The sequence below is a fragment of the Bacillus rossius genome, chromosome 2 (genome assembly GCF_032445375.1).
Source record: "Bacillus rossius redtenbacheri isolate Brsri chromosome 2, Brsri_v3, whole genome shotgun sequence".
NCBI lineage: Eukaryota > Metazoa > Arthropoda > Insecta > Phasmatodea > Bacillidae > Bacillus > Bacillus rossius.
In genome coordinates this window covers 106,305,921-106,329,146 of record NC_086331.1, presented here as the reverse complement: position 1 = coordinate 106,329,146, position 23,226 = coordinate 106,305,921, and the positions used below count along the sequence as shown (strand labels likewise).

General features: G+C 37.3%; 2 protein-coding genes across 3 annotated transcripts; one reads left to right on the top strand and one right to left on the bottom strand.

The window, feature by feature from the left end:
* Nucleotides 1–5,917: 5,917 nt before the first annotated feature.
* On the top strand, nt 5,918–8,750 carry LOC134529563 (myb/SANT-like DNA-binding domain-containing protein 3). Its single transcript, XM_063363784.1, has 2 exons — nt 5,918–6,452; nt 6,948–8,750. Exons 1-2 carry the CDS (start codon nt 6,264–6,266, stop codon nt 7,569–7,571), a joined length of 813 nt encoding a protein of 270 aa, XP_063219854.1. The 5' UTR covers nt 5,918–6,263; the 3' UTR covers nt 7,572–8,750.
* A 499-nt stretch (nt 8,751–9,249) lies between these two features.
* LOC134529562 (putative nuclease HARBI1) lies at nt 9,250–14,328 on the bottom strand. Of its 2 annotated transcripts, none has more exons than XM_063363783.1 (4): nt 13,830–14,328; nt 13,588–13,644; nt 12,901–13,116; nt 9,250–11,610 (listed from the first exon to the last, which is right to left on the bottom strand). In XM_063363783.1, exons 1-4 carry the CDS (start codon nt 14,118–14,120, stop codon nt 11,581–11,583), a joined length of 594 nt encoding a protein of 197 aa, XP_063219853.1. In that variant the 5' UTR covers nt 14,121–14,328; the 3' UTR covers nt 9,250–11,580. The 2 variants fall into 2 exon arrangements, with proteins under 2 accessions (XP_063219853.1, XP_063219852.1); XM_063363782.1 differs by having other exon boundaries at nt 9,250–11,620; nt 13,830–14,325.
* Between the last annotated feature and the right edge of the window lie 8,898 nt (nt 14,329–23,226).

Genomic DNA, 23,226 nt, shown 5'->3' with positions numbered 1-23,226 from the left:
ATAATACACCCCTCGTTCGTTAACCGGAGGCTAGCCTTACCTAGAGGCTAGCTAACCTGAGGATTTAGCCGGAGGTCATAATATCGGCCCTAACATTTGTCTCCAATATATTTAACAAACAAGTTGTAGGGGGAGTAGGTACTGGACAGAAAATGACTACAAATTTTTTCCATCAATTCAATTTGGACAGATAACCTTAAATATTTTTAAAATCATGTCACAATATCAAAGTTTATTTTTAAACTGTGCTATCTTTTCAGAATTTTCTTGATTTTTAAATTAAATTATGCATCACAGTGCTGGACATAATTTTTTAAATATTATTATTTTTGTGGATTTTTAAATCTTTTGCCTGAATAAATTTAAATCACAAAAAATATTTCTTACATAATGAAATTAATTTTCAGAGATTTTTTATAAGTTAAAGCAACTGTTGTCACCCGCGGTCTCGGGATCGAGAACTGGGACGATCCTAGTGGTTTTCAGTGGCTCCAAAGGAAATCTCCGGTAGGGCGCCAGGTTAATTTGAGACTTAACTGAGGTGGTCATGAGTTTTTTGCCCCTGCGTGATCCACTAGGATCGATGGCTGTTGATGGTGGGAGGAAGTCCCTACTTCTAATAAGCACTGGCCCTAAACAGTATTGAGAACTGTTTCCTAATTGTCCAGGAGGCTGATGTGTCCCGGAACCGGGGCTGGTGCTGGAGAGGCCAGGGGTGGGAGTGCACACTCCCTGTGCTGGATGACCTCAGTCGCTGCTGCCAAACAGCTCCTGGAGTCGGGCAGCGAGTCCGGCGGAGAGGGGCTGGGTGGACGCCGAGCTGGAGAGGGTGGGATTTCAACGAGGACCAGGGAGCGGCTGCAGGTCTTGTTGGGGGTCGGGGGATGAGGAAACAGGGGCTCGGTAGGCGGGAGGTGTGTGGGAGAGTAGGGGACGGGGGCGAAGTCGAAGGAGTGAAGGGGGGTTGTATTCTGGGCTGGATGCCACAGCATCCACAGGTCCAGAGACGTATCCCAGTTGATGGGCTCCCTGATGCTCTTTGCCACTCACCTTGTTCCCCTTAGGGTACTTCTTACCGGCCCTTTTGCTGGGCAAGAGGATGGGGTGGGGGTTAAAAGGGGGGGGGGGTTAGTGGAAGCCTTAGGGCCGAATTCAGAGAGCTCTTTCGACGGTTATCCACACACCGAAAGGCTTTTCCATTGAAGCTGCTCGGCAGAGACGTTTTTCAGTGGTTGGTTGACTGCTGGATAAGGAGAGCCAACCACTTGAAAGTGAATGTGGTTTGAAGCTCATTCGAATGCCTGTTCAGTTGAAAATTGGTGGAGCAGTTGATGGTTTTAATATATAATTCCCACATAAAAACGTGTTCATGTATGTTTGTAATTGTTTAAAACATTTTTGTCATATGGCAGATATGTAAAATATGTTTTGGAATTAAATATGCGTTTTTAAAGAAATAGTTTCGCCTGCAAAGTGTGCATCAGACACGTGTTTTGTAGCGATGGCAGAAGATATGGATGAATTTCCAAATCACATTGACGAGGTTTTTGAATTTTTTGATGATCTTAAAAATGAAAATCCAGTTCCGCGAAGGTATATAAGAAATTTAGCAGACCCGTTTGATTTTTGTCGGGATCAAGAGTTCGAAACACAATTTTTTTTCCTCTGTAAGAAACTGCATCTGTTTTTTTTGTTTTGTTTTCGATTACGGTTTTGTGCTTTCTCACAAGATAAAAAATAATCGCTTTTTCATTTGGAGAAAACACTATAATTTTAGGCAACGTATCCATCTTAAGAAAATTTCTCAACCTCGTGTAGGGTTACCAGAGGTCCGGCAAAAGGAGGACATGTCCTCCTTTTTATGTATTTTTTTTGCATCCGGCCGGATTTTTCTTAATGCTCCAAAATGTCCGGTTTTTTTATAAAGTGAGATAATTCCTGCAGTTACACTCTGGGCAAAGCGCGCGCTGTCCGCAGAGTCATCCCACTAGAAGTAGTACTACGACAGCTTGACAGGTAGCAGCACATGCAGAAGCACGTGTTTTCAATTTGCTGTATATGCGTAGTTTGTTTGATTCTTTATACTGAAACTGTATTAAATGCCAAAACATTGTAAAATATCGTACTCCATTGTAATTAATTCATGGCTTTTTTTAAAAAAATATATATTGTCCTCCTTTTTAGTGAAATGTCCTCCTTTTGCGAGATGAATGTCATCCTTTTTTATTATCAGTGTCTGGTCACCCTAACCCAATCCAAACAAAATATTATTTTCAGCGGGAGAGCAAACAAAAGACAATCGAAATGAAATAGGGCGCTTTTCCACACACACTCCAAGTACTTGATCTAAGAAAATTTTTGTGCCATGTTGCCAGATCTTCACTGAAAGTGGATGGGAACAAGCTTTCAGCTGGCAGTCATTCGAAAGGCGTTTTTGATGTATGAGAGTTGGATGCGCTTTCGAAGGTCAACTCTGAATTCGGGCCTTTGAGCGAGCACCCAAAGGCCGCTCCAAGGGGGAGGGGGAGTAGTGGGACTACTAGAGTGAGCACCCGAGGGCCGCTCCAGAGGGAAGGAGTTCTAGAGCGAGCACCCAAGGGCCAATCCAGAGGGAGGAGGGAAGATAATCTGTAGCGAGCACTAGAGGTGGGTCGAAAAGTATCAACCTGGTACTTTGTCACTGATACGCGCCTGTATCAGGAACGGCAAACGAGTACACTTGAAAAGTATCAGAGACTTTAGTATCAGTTCAGAATTCACCTGGAACAACACCACGGCCAATGAGCGCAGTACCCGATCGCAGATGACGGTCACTTGGGCGGAGCTTGTGAAAGGGGAGGGAGCAGGAACGACGAATAAGGGATAAAGAAGGGAAAGAATGTGGGGGAGGAAGCGCAGGGGAAGGCGTTGAAGCCTTGAAGGAGAGGCGCAAAGTGATATTGTTACAAGCAGGGCTGCCACTCATGGGTTTTTCCACCCAGATCTGGGTTTTTCCAATGGTGTTTGGGTTTCTGGGTTTTTAAATAATGAATTCCAACAATTCTAGGTTTTTTATAATTTTAATTATTTTTATACCTAAAACAATAATAAAGGTAGTAGCTACTGTATCTGTTGCAATATCTGTTTGATAAATGCAAACAAGTCTGCCGTCGTCCGGGGTCTCGGGCTCGAGTCCCGGTGTGGCTCCTAGTGGGAAAAGGCGGTTCTTGATACGTATTGTCCGGGTGGGCGCCAGACTAGCTCGGCTCTAGTCGTGAGTTTGGGGTCGTGGATATATGTGCCCCTGCGTGGCCCACTAGGGCCGGCGGCGGTGTTGCGTGAGATGATGTTTAAATAAGAGACGTGGAGTTGAGGTGGTGGTGTCGTACCTTTTATTCATAGGAGCGAGTCGTACACAATACAACACTCTACAGAGGTCCCCGGGGGGGGGGGGTTTACTCGTTATTCCGTGGCGCCGTATTGTTTGTGTTCCGCGTTACGTGGGCCTCGGACGCTGTTACGTCTCATACGTCTCACTGGTTACGCGGGTAACGTAATTTCGTAATACAAAGGCGGGACACAAAAGTACACTGAATTAAGGGGGTGCGCACAAGTTACGTGGCACTCGTTACTCGGGTAACGTAAGTTAGTAATACAAAATACGGGACACAAAAATACACTGAATTAAGGGGGCGCGCACAAGTTACGTGGCACTCGTTACTCGGGTAACGTAAGTTAGTAATACAAAATACGGGACACAAAAATACACTGAATTAAGGGGGCGCGCACAAGTTACGTGGCACTCGTTACTCGGGTAACGTAAGTTAGTAATACAAAATACGGGACACAAAAATACACTGAGTTAAGGGGTGGGCGGTTGGAGACGGCCAATCCCGTATACGAATGTCTCTGCGCGGGTGTTGTGCCCACTGTGGTGAAACACGCACCGCAATTAAGTTTGTCCAAGCTCCCTTGCAGGTTTGTGGTCAGCGCAGTGCGCGTGACCTTAAGTAAAGTTCTGTTAGTTGCGGGAGGCGGCCCGTGCCGTATACTGAAGATCAACCCCGCTGGCCAAGTGTGGTGCGGGGTGTCTTTAAACTGATGCGGTCGGATTAGGTCCTGGACCGAAAAGGGGGACCGGGTACTCACGGAGAGGTTAAGTTAAAAAAGGGGTTCTGTTAATTAGTGACTATATTTACCGGACATTACTTTCGATGAAGACAAAGGTTGTTGCCCCTCCGTGGGACGTAGGTCCGCCCCGGTCCGTGAGCTGTGCTGAACTGCCGAACTGGCATGGCGTCCGAGGGAGGCTCGGCCTCTCTTGCGCCAGGTTTGACCTCATTACGCTAGACTCTAAATGGGTGTGTCTGGAAGAGACTTTATTGTCGCTAAAATCCTAATTTAATGTTCCAGGAGGAATGGGTACGGTTCTTCTCTTGTCTACTCAGGTTTTCGCGGGTTTGCCTTTAATCGCTGTTCAGCTCGCCTGACTCGGGTGGGCCATGGCCAGGGGTGTGTTCCGTTAGCGGGAGCGTATACTGGCGGGTGCAGGTCGGGCTCTGGGGTGGTCGTCGGCCGGACGACGTCAAGTCTATGTGTTTCACACACAAAAATACATATAAACACAAAACTAGTTTTCAAGAAGCTAAGTCGAATATTAAATTAGACACATTCTTCAAAGAGGCTTGCAGAACACAAAACCAATGCAACAATTAACCTTCAAACCAATCTTGTAGAATCAGACTCTGAATAAAGACTAACGTACATGATGCAGTTTTATAAAAACAATTACCGGTTTAAAGAATGCAGTGATGGTGTTTGTTTTGTCATGTATATATTTGTAGGTTTTTTTATATGTGCTGGTCCAAGAATTACTTATACAGCCATTTTGCTGCAGTGTAATTTTCTTGTATTGGTTGTATTTAACCGTTTTCAGTCTTGTAAGGTAATTAATTGTTTTATATTAAAACCAGTTATGTTTATATTTTTGAATTAGTACGCAAATATTTTCAACGATAGAATTTTAGACGCATCTGGGTTTTTTTACCCATGTGTCTGGTTTTTTTTGTAGGTTATCTAGGTTTTTCATGAATATCAGAGTGGCAGCCCTGGTTACAAGTCGTTTTGTTTATTGTCCTACTTCAAAGTACGCTCAGTGCGCAGTGCGTGCACCGTCTCGTTCAATAATAAAACTAATGAAATTTTAATATTAAAAAGTACATTAATACAAGATATAATATTTATATTTGTGCACCTAACAGCTATGAAAATGCAAATAAATTCTCAGTTGACACTAATAACAGATGTAATCAACATATGGACTTTCTTTTTTCGAAAACAATTAGTAACTAGTGTTTTTATACATTAAAAATTCACGATTTTATCAAAAATAAAAAATAAAAAAACAGATAGGTACATTAGTGAGCATACTATATCAATGTTTTTTCAAATGTTTCTTCAGATTAGTCGATGATTTATAACTCAGTTTTTGTTTACACAAATTATAATTAGCAAACTCATTATTTTCCGTGAAAAAATTCCACACAAATGAAGTCTTTTTCGTGCACTTATCCATTCCTTATTTCACTATAAAGATACTAACTACAAAGCATGACAGCCCGCAACATGGTGATGATACACGGCCAGGACGAACTGCAGTGAATGTTGAACTGATTGATACTGGTTGTATCAGGCGGGCATGAGAGTATCAGAGGTAGAGAATTACCAGGCGTGATAAATAATCTATCAGATTCTCCTTCCGGTCGCACGGTCCCTGAAACAAACATGGCTGCCCCGATACCGCAGGATATTTTTTACCTAAATCTCTATGACTACGCTCGTAACCTGTAACATGGTGATGCACCCGGCGCCGATAGATGGCGTCTGCTGCAGAATGCAAATAAGTGGGATTTATTGTGTCATTACCACGGTCTAAGAAGGTGAGGTCTGGACACTCGCCAGATAAAAGTGACCACTTAGGGCCGTATGCACAGATTCTACTAGAAGCCAAGTGTCTACTCGTACTTCCTTTAGTGAAGGATTTGAAGTTCACTAAATTTCGTATGTTAGAAATATTTTAGTATATCCCGGCTAGGTTTTACAAAGTAAAGTGAAGAATGCTACTTAATTACGAAGGTGGCCGAGTTTACTCGAATAAGGCCCGAAATCAATGACGTCGTTCATGACGACATAACCTCGGCCAATAGGAAACCTATATTGTATATTTATTTTTTTGTATGTGAAAATAATAAACATTTGTGTATCCACCGATCCACGTGGTCGTTATGGATTGTGCTCCGAGGCAATTTGCCGAAAGGTTTTCTATGAATGAGAAGTCAATTTTATTTTCATTAGTGGAAAATAGGGCAAAAATAGTGGAAGCCAAAAAAACGGATTTCAAAAACGTCGCCGAAAAGCGGAAAGCTTGGCAGGAGATTGAAAAAGATTTCAATTCTTATTCAGAAGTCTCCAAGGTTAGTAGCAAATTATTAAAATAAAGGAACGTACTTTAGTGTTTTTATATCATATGATCTGTTGGACTGCATATAGTACCCAATGTTTCATTATAAATTTTTTTATTAACTGCCTCTCGTTAATCCAAAGTTGATCATGTATTTCTGCATAATTCTAATACACATTATTGAAAGCAGCGACATTAAGCAGTTAATAATTTAATTATTTTACATTGAAGGGTGTATAAAAATTTTCTAAAATATCTCATCTGCAAAGATTATTTTTGGCCGATTTTTTCTTTCACATTTAACTATCACTTAAATTAACTATTTAAATAGGCTAATAAAATCAGATTGTGGTATTTTAGATGGATTATATTCTGCATAAAATATACATTTTATGCTTTCAGAAGTTTGTGTTTTTCCATCATTATTGAAATAATAAAACTGTGCATGTTGGAAAAGTTATCAGAACTTATGGCATTACTACAATTGTTTTTACTTTTTTTGTTGCAGCGTACTGCATCCCAACTAAAGAAATGTTGGGAAAATGAGAAAATGAAGAGGAAGAAGATCCTTGCTGCCAACACAAGGCAGCGAATGGCCACTGGTGGTGGTCCATTTGTCCAGGAGCCCTCCACGAACCCCGAATTGGAAGTGGCATTAGCTGGGACACAGCACTTTATTGTAGATGGTGGCGATCATGACATGGTCGTTTCCGCAGACAGTGCTGAAAATGCTGCTAAGTACCAGGCAGTAATTGCATTGGACCATGACTATGAGCTGCCCATTTCAGAATCTATGTCTGAAGAAGAAATTACTTATGAGGTGGAGGTTGACAGCCCACAGGTGAGAAAGAAGGATGCTCTCCTTTCTGGACGCTCCAATAAGTCAAATACACGTCGTGAAGTAGCAATTGAAGATGAACTGCAGCATCGCCTGCATAAACTTAACAGTACAGAAAAGCGGGAAATTGAGCATCATAAGCTTTTGATGCTTGAGCAGAAACTGCGAGTGAGGGCAGCAAGAACTGCTGCAATATATACAAAAGAGCTTCACGAGCAGGCAAAGAATCATTGTGAAGAAGAACACAAGTTGCGAATGGAATTAATGAAATCAGGAAACGGGAAAACACTGTAAATTGCTTGCATATTACAGTCGATAACCATTTTTATATTATGCCCTTATTTGTATTTATTCTTTCCTGTGGTTTCTAAATTGCACTTAGTAAAATTCTGCAAAATGGCACGGTAAAATTGAAAGAAAGCCTCTTAGCTGAAAAAAAATCCAAAAACCAGTTTTTATTAATGTCCTAACATATTTTCCAAACATTATCTAAGAGGGCATTGCGATATTGTTTACAATTTTCCAGATTGAATCTTTTTAAGGAGTGGTTAGATTAAGTTATATAATAGATAGTGTAAAATTGTGAGAGTTGTTGGTTATTATGTTAGCTAACTGTGAAATTGTTTAAACAGTTAAGTTTGTTAAGCCATATAAAAATATACTGTTTGAAGTTGTGTCAGCGACTGGTTAGGTTAGTAGCATTACAAATATTAGAGAGTTAGGATGGTGTGTTGGGTTAAATGAAGAGACATTTCAAATTGGTAAAACTAAGAAATTATTTAAATGATCTGAAATGTTTCTAGCATAGCTTAATTAAATACTAATGATCCATAATACTTAATCAAGGATTTTAAATTGAACTTACCACACCTAATATATCCCATGCCCACTATTTGATGTAGCAAACCCATCCCTTTTCATAGTATCACACAGTATTTGAAATAAATATACCTGACTTATCTACTTGTTAAAAATGTAAACTACTGCAAAATATTTGAAGTATCTTACAGAGAAAAATTGCATAACATGTAAGTAAAAACATCAGAATTTTGATTAGATTTTTTTTTGTTCAGGAAAGAGGCTTTCCTTTAAAATTACCAAATGCAGCTGAAAATTCAATGTTCCTAAGAGAAGGTGTATACAACATAAATGAGCAATGTGTTATTTATTTTTCATATGTATGATTAGGAATCCAAATTATAATTATTGGGACCATTTACAAATGACAACATTCATAAGCAGACAGTAACTGAATTTATTAAAATTTTGGGGGTTCGTTAAAATATTGACAAGTGTGGTCATCTGTGGTGTTGTGGTGTACTCCAACTAATGATTAGAAAATGTGATTGAAAACAACTAGTGTTGGTAGGTATTGAACAGTGTATTTTATTTGTAATTGTATGTTTTGCTTGACCATAGACAATACTGATTCAATTTCCAACTGAAAATATTGAAATAAAAGTCTGAAAATTATTTTATTGAGCTTCTCTTATTTAGTTTGATAATGTTATCTAACAACTTTGTGATATGTCAAGGAAATAAGTGGTTTAAAATACTTTTATACATTTTTGCAGATAAGTAATCAAAATAACCATTTTTGAATTTTGTTTCTCCCGTAAGTGCACCTACTCTTGGAAATTACTGTATGTAGTCTTAAATATTTTTGCAAATATGTTTATAAATTTTCATGTAACTACATTAGCACCCTCTGAGACATATATGTATTAAAAATTAAGAGAAAAGACTGTTTAGGGTAGGTAAGCAACATTAATGACTAATAAATTCCCTAAAATTCCAAGATTTATACAAATAATTAATACAACTGACATAACCAACCATTTACGCATGTTCCAATTCATCTACTTCTAAGAAGCTGCTCAGAAAATTTTTTTTATTAATATATTGAACAGTTTAGCATAGATTTAATTTATTATTAATATAGCTTATATAAGAAAAACATTCAATTTAGTTATTATTCACTTTATTTCCAAAGATCTTCTCTTTTTAAAATTAATGGCTTCTTAAAAAAATAAAATATTGTGAAATTTTAGAATGACAATTAGTTGTTTATTATTGTACACATTGTTAAAGATCAAACATTTATGCTAAGCTTCAAAAATGTTGTTTCTTCCTTTATTTATCTCTGCATATTTATACAGCGATGTTTATGCATTTTGAACCTTGCCTGGTTTTGCACTGGTCCAATGTGATATTCTCTTGAAACCTAATCTAGCAATAGGTTTGTTTTATATTGCTATGTTATTTAAATTAGTGTTAGAACTTACTGTGTTAACTGCTGCTATAGTTTAGTCCCGTTTATAAACTGCAGTGAAACTTTAATGTTAAACAGCAAAATAGACAATTAAAGGCATAACAGTATGCATACAACATTTATAATAAGAGGAAGGTTTGGCTAATTTTTAAGCACATTAAACAGTGTACATAGTTACAACTCTAACATCAGACTAATAATAAATGTAAATATTTGACATTATTTCGACTTTCCATCATTTTGTAATACCTGCAAAAATGTTAAAATTGCAACAGACCATTCCAAGAGGACTCATTAGCAATTTATTGTTTTTTGCATAACCAATGCTTTTATGACCACTAATCTCTAAAAACAGATCTCTTGTCTCTCACTCGACTTTACCATACACAGCAATAAATGGTGCTGAAAGCAGGGTGATAAGCTATTTATATATCTCTAGATAGTTGGTTAAAACTTTTTAGAACTTATTTTACTGCTATATACATACACTAATTCTAAGAGTATCTGGTATCTACTATTGTCAATTTTTCTTTCATTATTTAGAAAACCAGGTTTCAAGGATACTAAAAATTTTTAACTTGCTGCAAAAGGGCTGAACACTGGCCAATTATATTGTCAGACACACTCCTCCATTGTGATCACTCTCATCACTGTGGACCTTTTAGCAGTAATCTTTCCGTTACCTGCAGTGTCAGTGTGTCTAGTCTGTCTCCAAGCAAATCTCACCCTACACCACACAATACACTTACATTGGCACAAGGAAAAGGGGAAAAAAGACACACATGCTTTTGTATTAAAATCATTGAGACTTTATTCAGTGCAATATAAATCTTGTTGAAGTATTTATTCTGCATCTATATAGCTTGGTAATTATTATGAACACACAAATCACTTTATTTTAAAATCAGTAATTACGAGGCTTGAGAAATGCAGCTGGTTAAATTAGGGTATGTTCTATCACGACATTAATATGCATGAATAATTAATAAAAAAACTCATTGAAATTCATTGATAATATGCACTTTTCATTTATATACATAAGGCTTAACTATTTCTCCGATTCCCATAGGCCTCACATAACCCACATCATGAAATGCTAAAGTTTTATTAGATACTTAAGATTTGCAAAGTGGTTAAATAAATGTTAGGATAAAGACTGCTAAATGACACCTTAAAAAGGTATATTTTTTATGTAATCGCTTAACAACACAGAAACCTGTTAAAAGAAAACAAAAGCTTCACTAAATTTCAATTGTATAAAAAAACTGAACAAATAAACATCATTACATACACATTGCAGGAAACTTACCCATTTACTCACATTTTTGACCCATTGCACCAGTTTCCACATCACCTTAGAGGAAGCTCTCTGGAGGTATAGTGCTCAATGCGTTATCTCCTATATTTATATACATGGCGAGATTCCCCAAGAGGCCTATTACATTCCATGTTCTAGACTGTGCCTGGAAAAATAAAAAAAAATTAATTCACTACTGAAACTATTAAAAAAAATTAAAAAATACATTTGAAGCAGTTATGTACAGAAAACCACGGAAACTACGTAATGCATTCACACAAAATGACGTTCAATAAACATTGCTCTCATTGCAGCTCCTCGGTGGTTGCGTGGACGCAAGTTTGCAACTGGCACTATGGGTAAAACACGAAGTTCTTCTACTGGAGGTGGCAAAGGCTCTTCATGCTGAACCGCAATGTTGTGCAGCACAGCACATGCAAGAATAACCTTGTTTGAAGTAGCCAGTTTCGTTCGTAGTTTTTGCCCAAGGCATGCAAACCGCCTCTTCCACACTCCAAATAACCGTTCCACAATGTTTCTTGTTCTTCTGTGAGCTAAATTGTATCTGATCTCAGCTGCTGTCGTTGGAACCAGTACTGGTGTGTACAGGAATGGTAACTGTGGATACCCATTATCTCCTAGAAGTATTCCTGGGAGTCCTTGATTTTCAAACCTAACCATCACCCTGCTGTTACTAAATATCCTGGCATCATGGGTACTGCCAGGCCATCGTGTTACAATGTCCATGATCTCGAGGTTAGGACCTGCAACAACCTAATGTATATACATACATTTGTTAAATTACCCAAACACTTAAAATTCATATAATGTTTGGCTGTACAAAAAAAAAGTAAATACTAAAGAATCTCTAAAAATGGTTACCATTTAAAAATCTATATGATTAACGGTTTAATTTAATTTTAAACTTGTTTAAGGTTTTTACCGAATGCAGAAGCAGGTTACTAAAAATAAATTCTCAATTATCATCTCAAGTACAGTAATGAATTCAATTTTTTGTTAAATTCTCACACCGCTGCATTTTCCATTCATTAATAATAAAATTCCTAAATAATTTTTTTGAACACCTGAAACATTCCTGTAATTTTCCTGAAAATATAATTTCTAAATTCCTACCAGATTCCGAATATTCAGTTTATAGTGCACATTACAATGTGTGTGCACTGACACACCTGTAGCCATTTTTTCTTTCCCACATGGGTCTGTGTATATGATTTCGAGAACTCAAGTCAAATCATGAGACTGGTCTATTAAGTTAAATAACCTACACAAAAAATACTGTAAAATAATGTTATCAGTTGCTAAGGAATTGCTAATATAAGATACAGCTATCCTCACCTAACCAACCACACACAATTTATCACTATTTTAAATGTAGCTAACGTAACCTAATTACCAGCCCACACTATTTTTAATATTTTAAACAAAGCTCAAAAATTAATTTCTCTGTCATTTAAGTATATGAAAGACAATATAGACATCTTTTATTCACGTTTTTATTTATAGTATGTACAATTATTGAAGTTGCTTGTGCGAACTGCAAACTTCCGTGACCTCCAATGAATTTAGGAACTGTTTAGGCCACAGAATGCACTGATATTAATTGGTTGTTATGCTACATGGCAATTCCAAAGCTACCATTAAAAACATCTAACAGTATTTTTATTGTAGCTATACTAATTATATCAACCCATTGAAATATTTTAAAATAACTTAAATGTTACTAACTTAACCCATCTCCCATTCTCACACTATCACAAACTTGTAATATTTATGCTGAACATGCACAAATGTGGCCTCGGAATGGATGTTGTGAACGTGAGGTTTGCCCACCTAGGAAAGCAAAAAATGAGAGTGGCCACATCAATGCAAAGGTAATGTAATGTAATCAATAAACTGTGATTTTTCAGAAATCAGTAGCAATTTATAAACACTATTTTCAGGTTAAAATATAAGAACAGCTTTAGTGCTCCAAAAAAGTGTTTTCGAAATTACCTCTCTTTTACGACACAAACATAATAATTATCTACACAAACCTGAACATTCAAGGACATGTACTGTTTTCTGTTACGGTACAACTCAGGAAACTGGCCACCAGGATTACTAATACAGATGTGCGTGCAGTCAATACAACCAGTGACTCCAGGAAATTCACCCAAATCGTAGAACTTCCTCTGGTTACTACGAATACCTCCTGGTCCTGGGAAGTGTGCATACTGCAGCAAATGTCCTGCCAGCTCATTTGAAGTTACCTGTAAAATATGTTTCACATACTTATAATTTAAATATAAACTACTCACTCCAAACTCATAAAAGTGTAGGTAAATGCCTCGTAATTTTAACAATTTAAACAACTGCTCTATAATATTTATTGCCATGATTACCAACATTAATAGGGCAGCACAATGTATTACCATGACAAATTAACTTGTTTTGTTAGTCACTACTTTATCGGTTCATTTAGCATGTAAACAGTAATCCACCTACAAATTTTTCCAGAAAACTCTTAATACCAAACTGTTATTAGATAGACAATTTGGGGTAATAGCCTAGTTTGGGGTCTCTTGCTAAAAAAAAAAAAATTATTTCGAAATATTTATTTTCAACTTTTTTCCCAAATGCCCTGCTCCTACTTTTTAATGGAAATTAACATGTCAAATGAAGGGCACAAAACTGTCTTCCAAAATGATGATGTACATAACCTAAACTTAAGCAACTCTAACCTTGATAATTCTGCTTACTGTTGCTTGATTCAAGTGGATAAGGTCACCACAAACAATCTGAAAAATAACGAACACAGGTTAGTAATTTCTCTCTTAAAAGAAATATCGGGTAAATAGGCATGTTTATGACAGCATTACGAAAAAAGACAATAAATAGGTAAATGTATTTCTATCAGTTACACCTCATTTACAACCAACATACCTGTCGTCAGACACTTTAAATAAATTTTACTCTCACGTACCTGAAAACTGTTACTACCATAAAAGCGTAGTGCAGTGGTAACTTTAACAATTGCTGGCACCGGCAAACCACGCTTATCTCCATTGTCAGCCGCAACAAGGGGCACGATGGTACCAATTACAGTTTCTTTTGTGAAACGAAAACGTTTCACAAACTCTTCATCACTAAAACATTCCAATGGATTATCCCCATCTCGAAGATACTTTCTAGGCGGCGGATTGTAGGGAACATCCCTAGCATATCGCACAAATTCCACAAACTCGTCATCCACAATGCGTCCTACAGCTTCCATGTTGTGAAAAGTAGCACTAAATAGCAATTTAGTACGGCCAATCGGCGACTAAATATTCTCTGCACGAATGCACTTAAAAAATAAGCCCCACTAATACTTCACAACCTGTGCATACCGAAATTCCGATTTAGTTAAACTTAATACTAAATTTTAGTAATAGTATGGTCTATGCATTCGGCCCTTACTGTCTCCATAGTTCGTTCGACGTCCGCTATTCAACTCTAGCGCTAGGTGTCTTGCGGTGGAAATATATCACTAGGTGTTATGATGAATTTGTCAATTCTCGTGAAAAACAAACAAGAGGTAAATAATATACGATACAACGATAGTTTAAAATCATCACCGGAGGATGCACAGTAACGTGATAATCGGGCAAAGGGTCACGTTTCCGTAAACTAATATGTTAATATCTATAAAACTTAAAAAAAATACACTCGTTTAAAACGGTAATTTTATGCAAATTACTGGAAATATCGCAATGCCGTTTTGCAGAATAATCAGGAATCATGTAAGGAAGTAAAAATAAGTTTTTTTTTTTACTTTTTTTATTTCCATGGTGGCCCTCTACTCCATAATTACAAACGTAGAGAGTTACGACAGTATTTGATGCACTGCAATGAATTTTAATATAATTACACTATATTTTAACATTTAAAATTAAAGGCTGAATCAAATTACATAACTTGGCTGATTTACGTATTTGAATAACAATACCAAACCTGCATTTACAATACATTATATGCTACACAAATAAGTGCCATCGTCAATGTTTTGTGTCTCATGTCAAGGGTTGACGCTTTAGCTTGGGTGCATAGTAGGGACGTATTTTTTTTAAATTTTTCATTTACATTGCATTACAATATCCAAATAAAAAATATATACGTTTTTATAAGTTGTCGAAAACAAACAAGACGCACATACACAGCAAGCAAAAATAATAGCTCCGACCACATGAATGCACAGGTATTGTAATGTTAATTACAAACAGCGATTACTCCTAAACGAGTTGGGATTCCGTATCTGCGCCATTTGAAATAACAAAGGAAAGTTTAGAGCACTGAATAATTTTTTTTGGGATTATTATTATCTTTTTTAAGGAAGAGACCGCACTCGTTTTGCAAATTTTGTATTTTAATAAAAAATGGTGTATTGTCAAACTACTTACAAACAGGTATTATCAGGGTTGTGCTGGTCATTAATAAAATTCGACATCATACATTCCATTTTTAAAAAAGTCGGGCCTATACAAAAATAAGTAATCTTTAGACTGCATTCATACAAATAATAAAATTTTATCTTACTATTCCAATGACGTTTCCGAACTGATCTTTGTGTTCCTTTTTTTTTGTGCGAATGTCGTCTTCCACAAAATGTTTTTCGCATACATAATGGGATCTTTTAAGTACAAACTTGTCTCATGGAATTGCTTTCTGCCACAATTGCCTAACATTGTCATCATTGGGAACTCGGAATATTACAACTTTCTCGTCCGACTTTGCCTGATAATTTGTTTTGTACCCAGGTGCAACACAATGGTTAGGCATTTTCACAATTAAAATAATATACGCTTATTCTCTTTACTAACAATCAATGCTCCTTGCTCACAATGAAGTTCCCGGCTTCCCGCAAATGCCAATGTGGAAACTGTACTTCGTAACCTAATTTACCTAATTTATGAAATAATTCCCAAACTTATAAAAAATAAACACATCCAATTTAATACTGTATCGATATCTGGAGATGAATGCATTTTTAACATTTAAATGAACATTTAAATGATTATTATGTTGAGTTGTTCATAACAACAAAGCTTAAAATACCACCGCAGAACAACCAGCGCTACAGGTCAGATGGTGGAGCGGAGCGGAACTACGGAGACATTAGGTGTGCCACTTTTGCATGCTGGCCTGGTTGGGGAGTGTCCAGACCTCCCCTTCTTAGACCGTGGTCATTACCCAGCATTGGAGCAGGTTTCCGCTTGTGTTGGGAGCATCCCAAGAGTCATAAATTAACATATGGTCAGAACCAGGGGCGTAGCTAGGGGGGGGGGTTTAGGGGTTCAAACCCCCCCCTTAGCACCAAATCATTAATTAATTTCTTATTCATCACTCAAACAAATTTCATATTAAAATTAATAAAATTTTTACCATTACAATATTTAAATTTAAGTACCGAAAACTGCTAAAATAGCAATATTTTACACCTTAAAATCCAAATTTTCCCGGGGGAGGACCCCCGGACCCCCCGCTGTAATACGGGGGGAGGGGGGGGGAGGCAGCATGCTTCTTAACACCCCCCATACACAAATCCTGGCTACGCCACTGGTCAGAACAGTCAGTGACATCTTATGGAACATGCTACAAAGGCTAAATCTGTAAATATTGACTGTAATGATATTGTACCCAATTTGTATATAACCTTGGCTTGTACCAGACAAATATCTGTACCCTAACAAAATCTGGGGAATTACAGTAGGAATATGGAATCGGGTATATTATCTTACTGTCGCCTGAGATCTAGTGAATGGGCAGAACGGTTCTTTTGACCGAACCGGTACTTTCGGATCAGTTCCGTGAAAGATTCGTTCAGAACGATTCGTTCATCTCGGTCATTTCGTTCTTTTCTGTGAATAGGATCTGGCTCTTTTATCAGGTGTCGTAACTCGTTCATCCTTTAGAGTATTGGCTACGTGTTTGCTTCCAGCCTCCCCTCGTTATCGCGTGACCCGATAACGAGAGGAGGCTGGATCGCGTGGGTGGTTATCTTTATCTACTCTGCATGGGTAAATGAAATTTCAAACGTCTAATTGTATAATGACTGTTATAAAATTATTGACTGTTGATCGCTGCAAATGCTTCATGCAGTGATTCTATATAATACGGGAGCATTAAATCTAAGAATGTTAGGTACGAAAGTGATCTTTCTTAACTTTAATTTGTAATCGCACTATTATAGCTAGTACTTGAACATTGCTTTTCGTAGCCAGTGAATCACAGTTGCGTATATGAAACAAGATTATTTATATTGTATTACTTTTTAAGTTACAAATATTAATATACAGGCTATTTACACTCTAGAGAGAGTAAAGTGTTTACATGTAGACCAACACATTTAGAGAAAAAAAGACAAAAATTGAATACTACTACTGCGATTCAGTATGAAGAGAGAAAAATGAAGTAGGTACATTAATTAACACCTAAATGGTAAGTGTGAACATTTGTAGTTACTTTCCCTGTTATTTTTAATTCATGTTTTTTTCCCCCCAAATTTGTGTATGTGAATGTGAAAACGCAATTTTAAACCACTACTTAACAGTTGACATTTTCAGGTATAGATACTTTTCATGTTACCCTATTTTATTTGATCAGTTATCGTTTGCTCTTATGAACATGCTCACGCTGTGATTACTAATTCTTCAGACTCCTGACGTCATGAATCATTTCACGAACGAATCAGACCGGGCGCGTGGCCGGTTCTCTCATCTCGTTCTCTCGTTCTCTCCGCGTTTTCGTTCTTCCGAATCTTTCAAGGTACCGGCTCTCAAAGAGCCGGTTCTCTCGTTCTCTCCGCATTTTCGTTCTACCGAATCTTTCAAGGTACCGGCTCTCAAAGAGCCGGTTCTTTACATCGCGAACGAATCGCAAGATTTCGTTCTCTCAAAGATTCGTTCTTTTTGAACGAATCGTTAAGGAACGACCCATCACTACTGAGATCCTGTGTTCGAGACTCGGCAGAGCTCCTTCTGGGGAAACATGACTGGGTGGTATAGGTGGGTTGTTACAATAATTTTTCGGTATCAATTCAAAACTGATACTTATACAGTAATATACCTAGTAGAGGTGGGTTGGGACAGCAATTTTCGGTATAAGTCCCAACCTGATACTGATACAGTAATGTACCTAGGTACAAGTCTCTGATATTTCTGTATCAGACGGTCCCAGGAGGCAACAAAGCTCCGCGTACGCAGACCGTGCGACCGGAAGGAGAATCTGATACATTATTTATCACGCCCGGTAATTCTCTACCTCTGTTACTCTCATGCCCGCCTGATACAGCCAGTATCAATCAGTTCAACATTCACTGCAGTTCGTCCTGGCCGTGTATCACCCACCATGTTGCGGGCTGTCATGCTTTGAAGTTAGTATCTTTATAGTGAAATAAGGAATGGATAAGTGCACGAAAAAGACTTCATTTGTGTGGAATTTTTTCACGGAAAATAATGAGTTTGCTAATTATAATTTGTGTAAACAAAAACTGAGTTATAAATCATCGACTAATCTGAAGAAACATTTGAAACGTAAACATTGATATAGTATGCTCACTAATGTACGTATCTGTTTTTTTTTTTTAATTTTTAATTTTTTATAAAATCGTAATCTTTTAATGTATGAAAACACTAGTTAATAATTGTTTTCGGAAAAAAAAGTCCATATGTTGATTACATCTGTTATTAGTGTCAACTGAGAATTTATTTGCATTTTCATAGCTGTTAGGTGCACAAATATAAATATTATATCTTGTATTAATGTACTTTTTAACATTAAAATTTCATTAGTTTTATTATTGAACGAGACACTGCACGGACTGCGCACTGAGCGTACTTTGATGTGGGAAAATAATCAAACGACTCGTAACAATTTCGCTTTGCGCCTCTCCTTCAACGCCTTCCCCTGCGCTTCCTCCCCTACATTCTTTCCCTTCTTTATCCCTTATTCGTCGTTCCTGCTCCCTCCCCTTTCACAAGCTCCGCCCAAGTGACCGTCATATTCTGCGATCGGGTTCTGCGCACGCGCACATTGGTCGTGGTGTTGTTCCAGGTGAATTCTGAACTGATACTAAAGTCTCTGATACTTTTCAAGTGTACTCGTTTGCCGTTCTTGATACAGGCGCGTATCAGTGACAAAGTATCAGATTGATACTTTTCGACCCACCTCTAGTACCTAGTTACAAATCTCTGATACTTTTGTATCAGAACAGTAGTGGTCCCAGGAAGCGACAAGGTATCAGTATTCTCGTTACAGGGTACACATCCTCAGTGACGTCATCACCAGCGTAAAAAGTTATCGGTGTTTCCGATACATTATTCATCACGCCCGGTAATTCTCTACCTCTGTTACTCTCATGACCGCCTGATACAGCCAGTAACAATCAGTTCAACATTCACTGCAGTTCGTCCTGGCCATGTATTAATTACCACCATGTACATTGTTGCGGGCTGTCATGCTTTGTAGTTAGTATCTTTATAGTGAAATAAGGAATGTATAAGTGCAGGAAAAAGACTTCATTTGTTTGGAATTTTTTTACAGAAAATAATGAGTTTTCTAATTGTAATTTGTGTAAACAAAAACTGAGTTATAAATCATCATCGACTAATCTGAAGAAACATTTGAAGAGTAAACATCCAACTGTACAGTTACCTGATCAGAATCAAGATAGTTTAACATCACTATCACTGTCCAGAAGTAGGAGCGATGATCCAGACATCGCAAATACGACACCGTACCTCAGCCGAAAAAAGATTCGTCCAGATATAGGAATTCCTTCTACAAGCAGTTCGTCGGTCCCCAAACAAGCTGTGTTGGAAAGAACCAATGTGCGTGACTGTAAAGTAAGTGATTTTGTTGTAAGAAAACTTTCTGTTTCTGCTAACAAGAAAATTAATGACCAACTGTTAAATTTATTTACTGTAGATTTTCAACCATTCTCAGTTGTTGAGGACAAAGGGTTTCGAGGATTTGTTTATGCACTAAATCCGTCGTATACATTGCCAAGTAGGAAAACTATAACAAACACATTGTTACCAGCTGCTTATGAAACTGTGTACAATAGCATTCAAGAAATATTAACAACCACTGAAATTAGTTCTGTCACACTAACAACAGATTGTTGGACTTCTGTTAATACTGAAAGTTTCATGGCAGTGACATGTCATTTCATAGACTGCAATTTCAGATTGATTTCTTTGGTGTTAGATTGTTGTTCATTTTCGGAGTCTCACACCAGTGCTCACTTAGCCCAGGAACTGAGTCGTGTAGCAAAATAATGGAGGTTAGAAAACAAAATTTTACTCTGTGTTTCTGACAATGCAGCGAACATACAGAAAGCTATAAAAGACGAATTGAAATGGAGGCATTTTGGGTGTTATGCACACACGATCAACTTGATAGCTAAAGATGGGTTGCTTAAATTGCGAGACCTTAATCAGAAAATTAAGGCAATCGTCCAGCATTTCAAACTCAGTGCAACATCAACAAAAAAATTAATGGAGCTTCAAACACAAATGGGCTATCAACCCAAGAAACTGATCAGTGATGTTGCTACAAGGAGGAATTCGACATATTACATGGTGGAAAGGTTCGTAGAACTAGAGAATCCAATACGTTCAGCACTCGCTCTTATAAATAAAGATATTCCAATGCTCACTGCTGAAGAATGGAAGTTAGCTGCGAAACTACAAGATGTTCTCAAGCCACTAGAAGAGGTGACTAACATAATGAGCGGGGAAAACTACATCTCAGCATCTTCAGTCATTATCCTAACCAAAGGCCTTGAAAGTATTTATGCAGAGATGATGACAACAGAACTACCAACAGAAATTCAAAGAGTAGTATTTGTAATCAGCGAAGGCATTTGTACTCGTCTAGGAGATTTAGAGAACAGTAACACACTGTTACTTGTTACCTTTCTTGACCCTAGGTACAAAAGTGTTGGGTTTAGTAACAATAACACAGCAGAGAAAGCAAAAAGATGGTTATAAATCTGTTGGCAAACAAATTACAAGAATCTGAATCCGAAACACATTTAGGTCTAGGATCAAAAGTGACAAACAAATATCAGGAACCCCAGAGAAAATTTTCACTCAGGACTTGGTTCCATAAACAAGCAGCTGAATTTAAACCTGCTGGTACTTATCAGTCCAGAGCCATTGTTGAAGTACAGCGATACATTGAAGAACCATTGTTGGAACTTCATGAAGATCCGTTAAAATGGTGGAGTCGACACTCATATAACTACCCACATCTCAAGAGAGTAGTCCTAGAGAAGTTTGTTACAGTTGCTACCTCTGTTCCTTGTGAACGATTGTTCTCAAAAACTGGAATTATTGTGTCTGATCGACGTTCCCGAACATCAAGCGAGAAAGTCGAGAAACTTGTTTTTCTAAATGCCAATAAGAAATATTGTAAATAGTGACTGAACTTGACTTATTGTGTCTGACCGATGTTCCCGAACATCAAACGTGTAAGTTAAGAAAATAATGCAATACTTATATGTTAAATATAGTGACTGAACTTGCAAAGTGTTTTTTTTTATCGATATTGGCACTGCTATCTGCCTGATGTACCTAACTCAAATGTCTATTGATATAGTATGCTCACTAATGTACTTATCTGTTTTTTTTATTTTTAATTTTTGATAAAATCGTAATCTTTTAATGTATGAAAACACTAGTTACTAATTGTTTTCGAAAAAAGAAAGTCCATATGTTGATTACATCTGTTATTAGTGTCAACTGAGAATTTATTTGCATTTTCATAGCTGTTAGGTGCACAAATATAAATATTATATCTTGTATTAATGTACTTTTTAATTTTAAAATTTCATTAGTTTTATTATTGAACGAGACGGTGCACGCACTGCGCAGTGAGCGTACTTTGAAGTAGGACAATAAACAAAACGACTTGTAACAATATCGCTCTGCGCCTCTCCTTCAACGCCTTCCCCTGCGCTTCCTCCCCTACATTCTTTCCCTTCTTTATCCCTTATTCGTCGTTCCTGCTCCCACCCCTTTCACAAGCTCCGCCCAAGTAACCGTTATCTGCGATCGGGTTCTGCGCTCATTGGCCGTGGTGTTGTTCCAGGTGAATTCTGGTGAATTATGTATTTCTTTTCCTATGGCTATCACGTTTGTTAGACATATCACTATCATCATTTGCATGGCTATTCTTGTTAAACTCTCATGTTTATAAAATCACATATCTATTGTACCTTACTTGATTATTGCTTTTTACATCACTATTTGACATGGTTGTTTGCCGATCCGGCAGCTGATCGTGTTGTTATTTATTACAGTTATTGAATAAATGCAAATTGTTTTTGGTGTACCGATAAATGTTGCTTTACCTCTTTCCGATTTAAACATTATGTTTCCAACACCCTTTTTCTCCGACTTACCCCATACCTCATACCAGTTTATTTTGGGTGCATGCTTGTAGCCTCTTAGGATTGAGGTTCCAGAATTCTCCAATCTAATTACTAAGGAAATGCTTATGCCCAATGCCTATTAAGTAAACAATTCAGCCCATGAAATTTACATAGTATCTTTATTTTAGGAAGGTTTTTAGCATTGCACAATGAGGATTTGTTATATACATATATATTTTTTTGGGTCATAAGAATATTGATTAAGAATAATTTTGATATGAAAGATAGTAATTATTTAATATGTAGATAATGATAGTTCAGAGTTGTTAAGAATTGTTATTAATTACTTTGGTTAAATTTCATGGAAAGCCTTAAAATACTTATTTCCTTGAGATACTTAATTATTAATTTGAGGGTAAATTCCAGTCCATAATAAATAATTTTGACATTTGATAATTAATGTTAGTAATTGTTTTGTTTAAAGCAGTATAGATTATAATTTTACAGGACATAATTTTTAAACAAAAGTTTCCAATATGGTATGAATTTAAACTTTGTTTACTAAATTTTGAACATTGTATTTGAATTTGTTGGGTAATTTTAAATTCTATTGGATATTGCTAGTGTAATATCTTGAGAATAGTCTGGAAGGTACAGAAGGAAGAGCGGACAGGCGCGACACTCTGGCGCCAGAAAGTTATTTTTCACTTTGTAAATGCGTGTTTGGGATTTACGCGTCACGTTGTACGCACAGCTGTAGCGACCGTCTGGAAGGGTCTCTGGAGGCTACCACTAGCCAGCCAATCAGGGCGAGCCCTGGCGTCAAGTGATGTGCCCACACGAATTTCCTTATATGGTCATGTTTTAGAATTATGTGCGCTGATTGGTCAGTTGGCCCACGTGGTTGCCTCCCTTGTTTTCACCTTTACAAGGGAAGGTAATCTCGTCGACCAAGTCACTTGTT

Coding starts and splice junctions, on each gene's coding strand:
- LOC134529562 (XM_063363782.1), bottom strand. CDS start 14,120: ATGGAAGCTGTAGGACGCATTGTGGATGACGAGTTTGTGGAATTTGTG. Junction 13,645..13,829: donor ATGGTAGTAACAGTTTTCAG/GTACGTGAGAGT, acceptor GTTATTTTTCAG/ATTGTTTGTGGTGACCTTAT. Junction 11,621..12,900: donor ACATGTCCTTGAATGTTCAG/GTTTGTGTAGAT, acceptor TATATACATTAG/GTTGTTGCAGGTCCTAACCT.
- LOC134529563 (XM_063363784.1), top strand. CDS start 6,264: ATGGATTGTGCTCCGAGGCAATTTGCCGAAAGGTTTTCTATGAATGAG. Junction 6,453..6,947: donor CTTATTCAGAAGTCTCCAAG/GTTAGTAGCAAA, acceptor TTTTTGTTGCAG/CGTACTGCATCCCAACTAAA.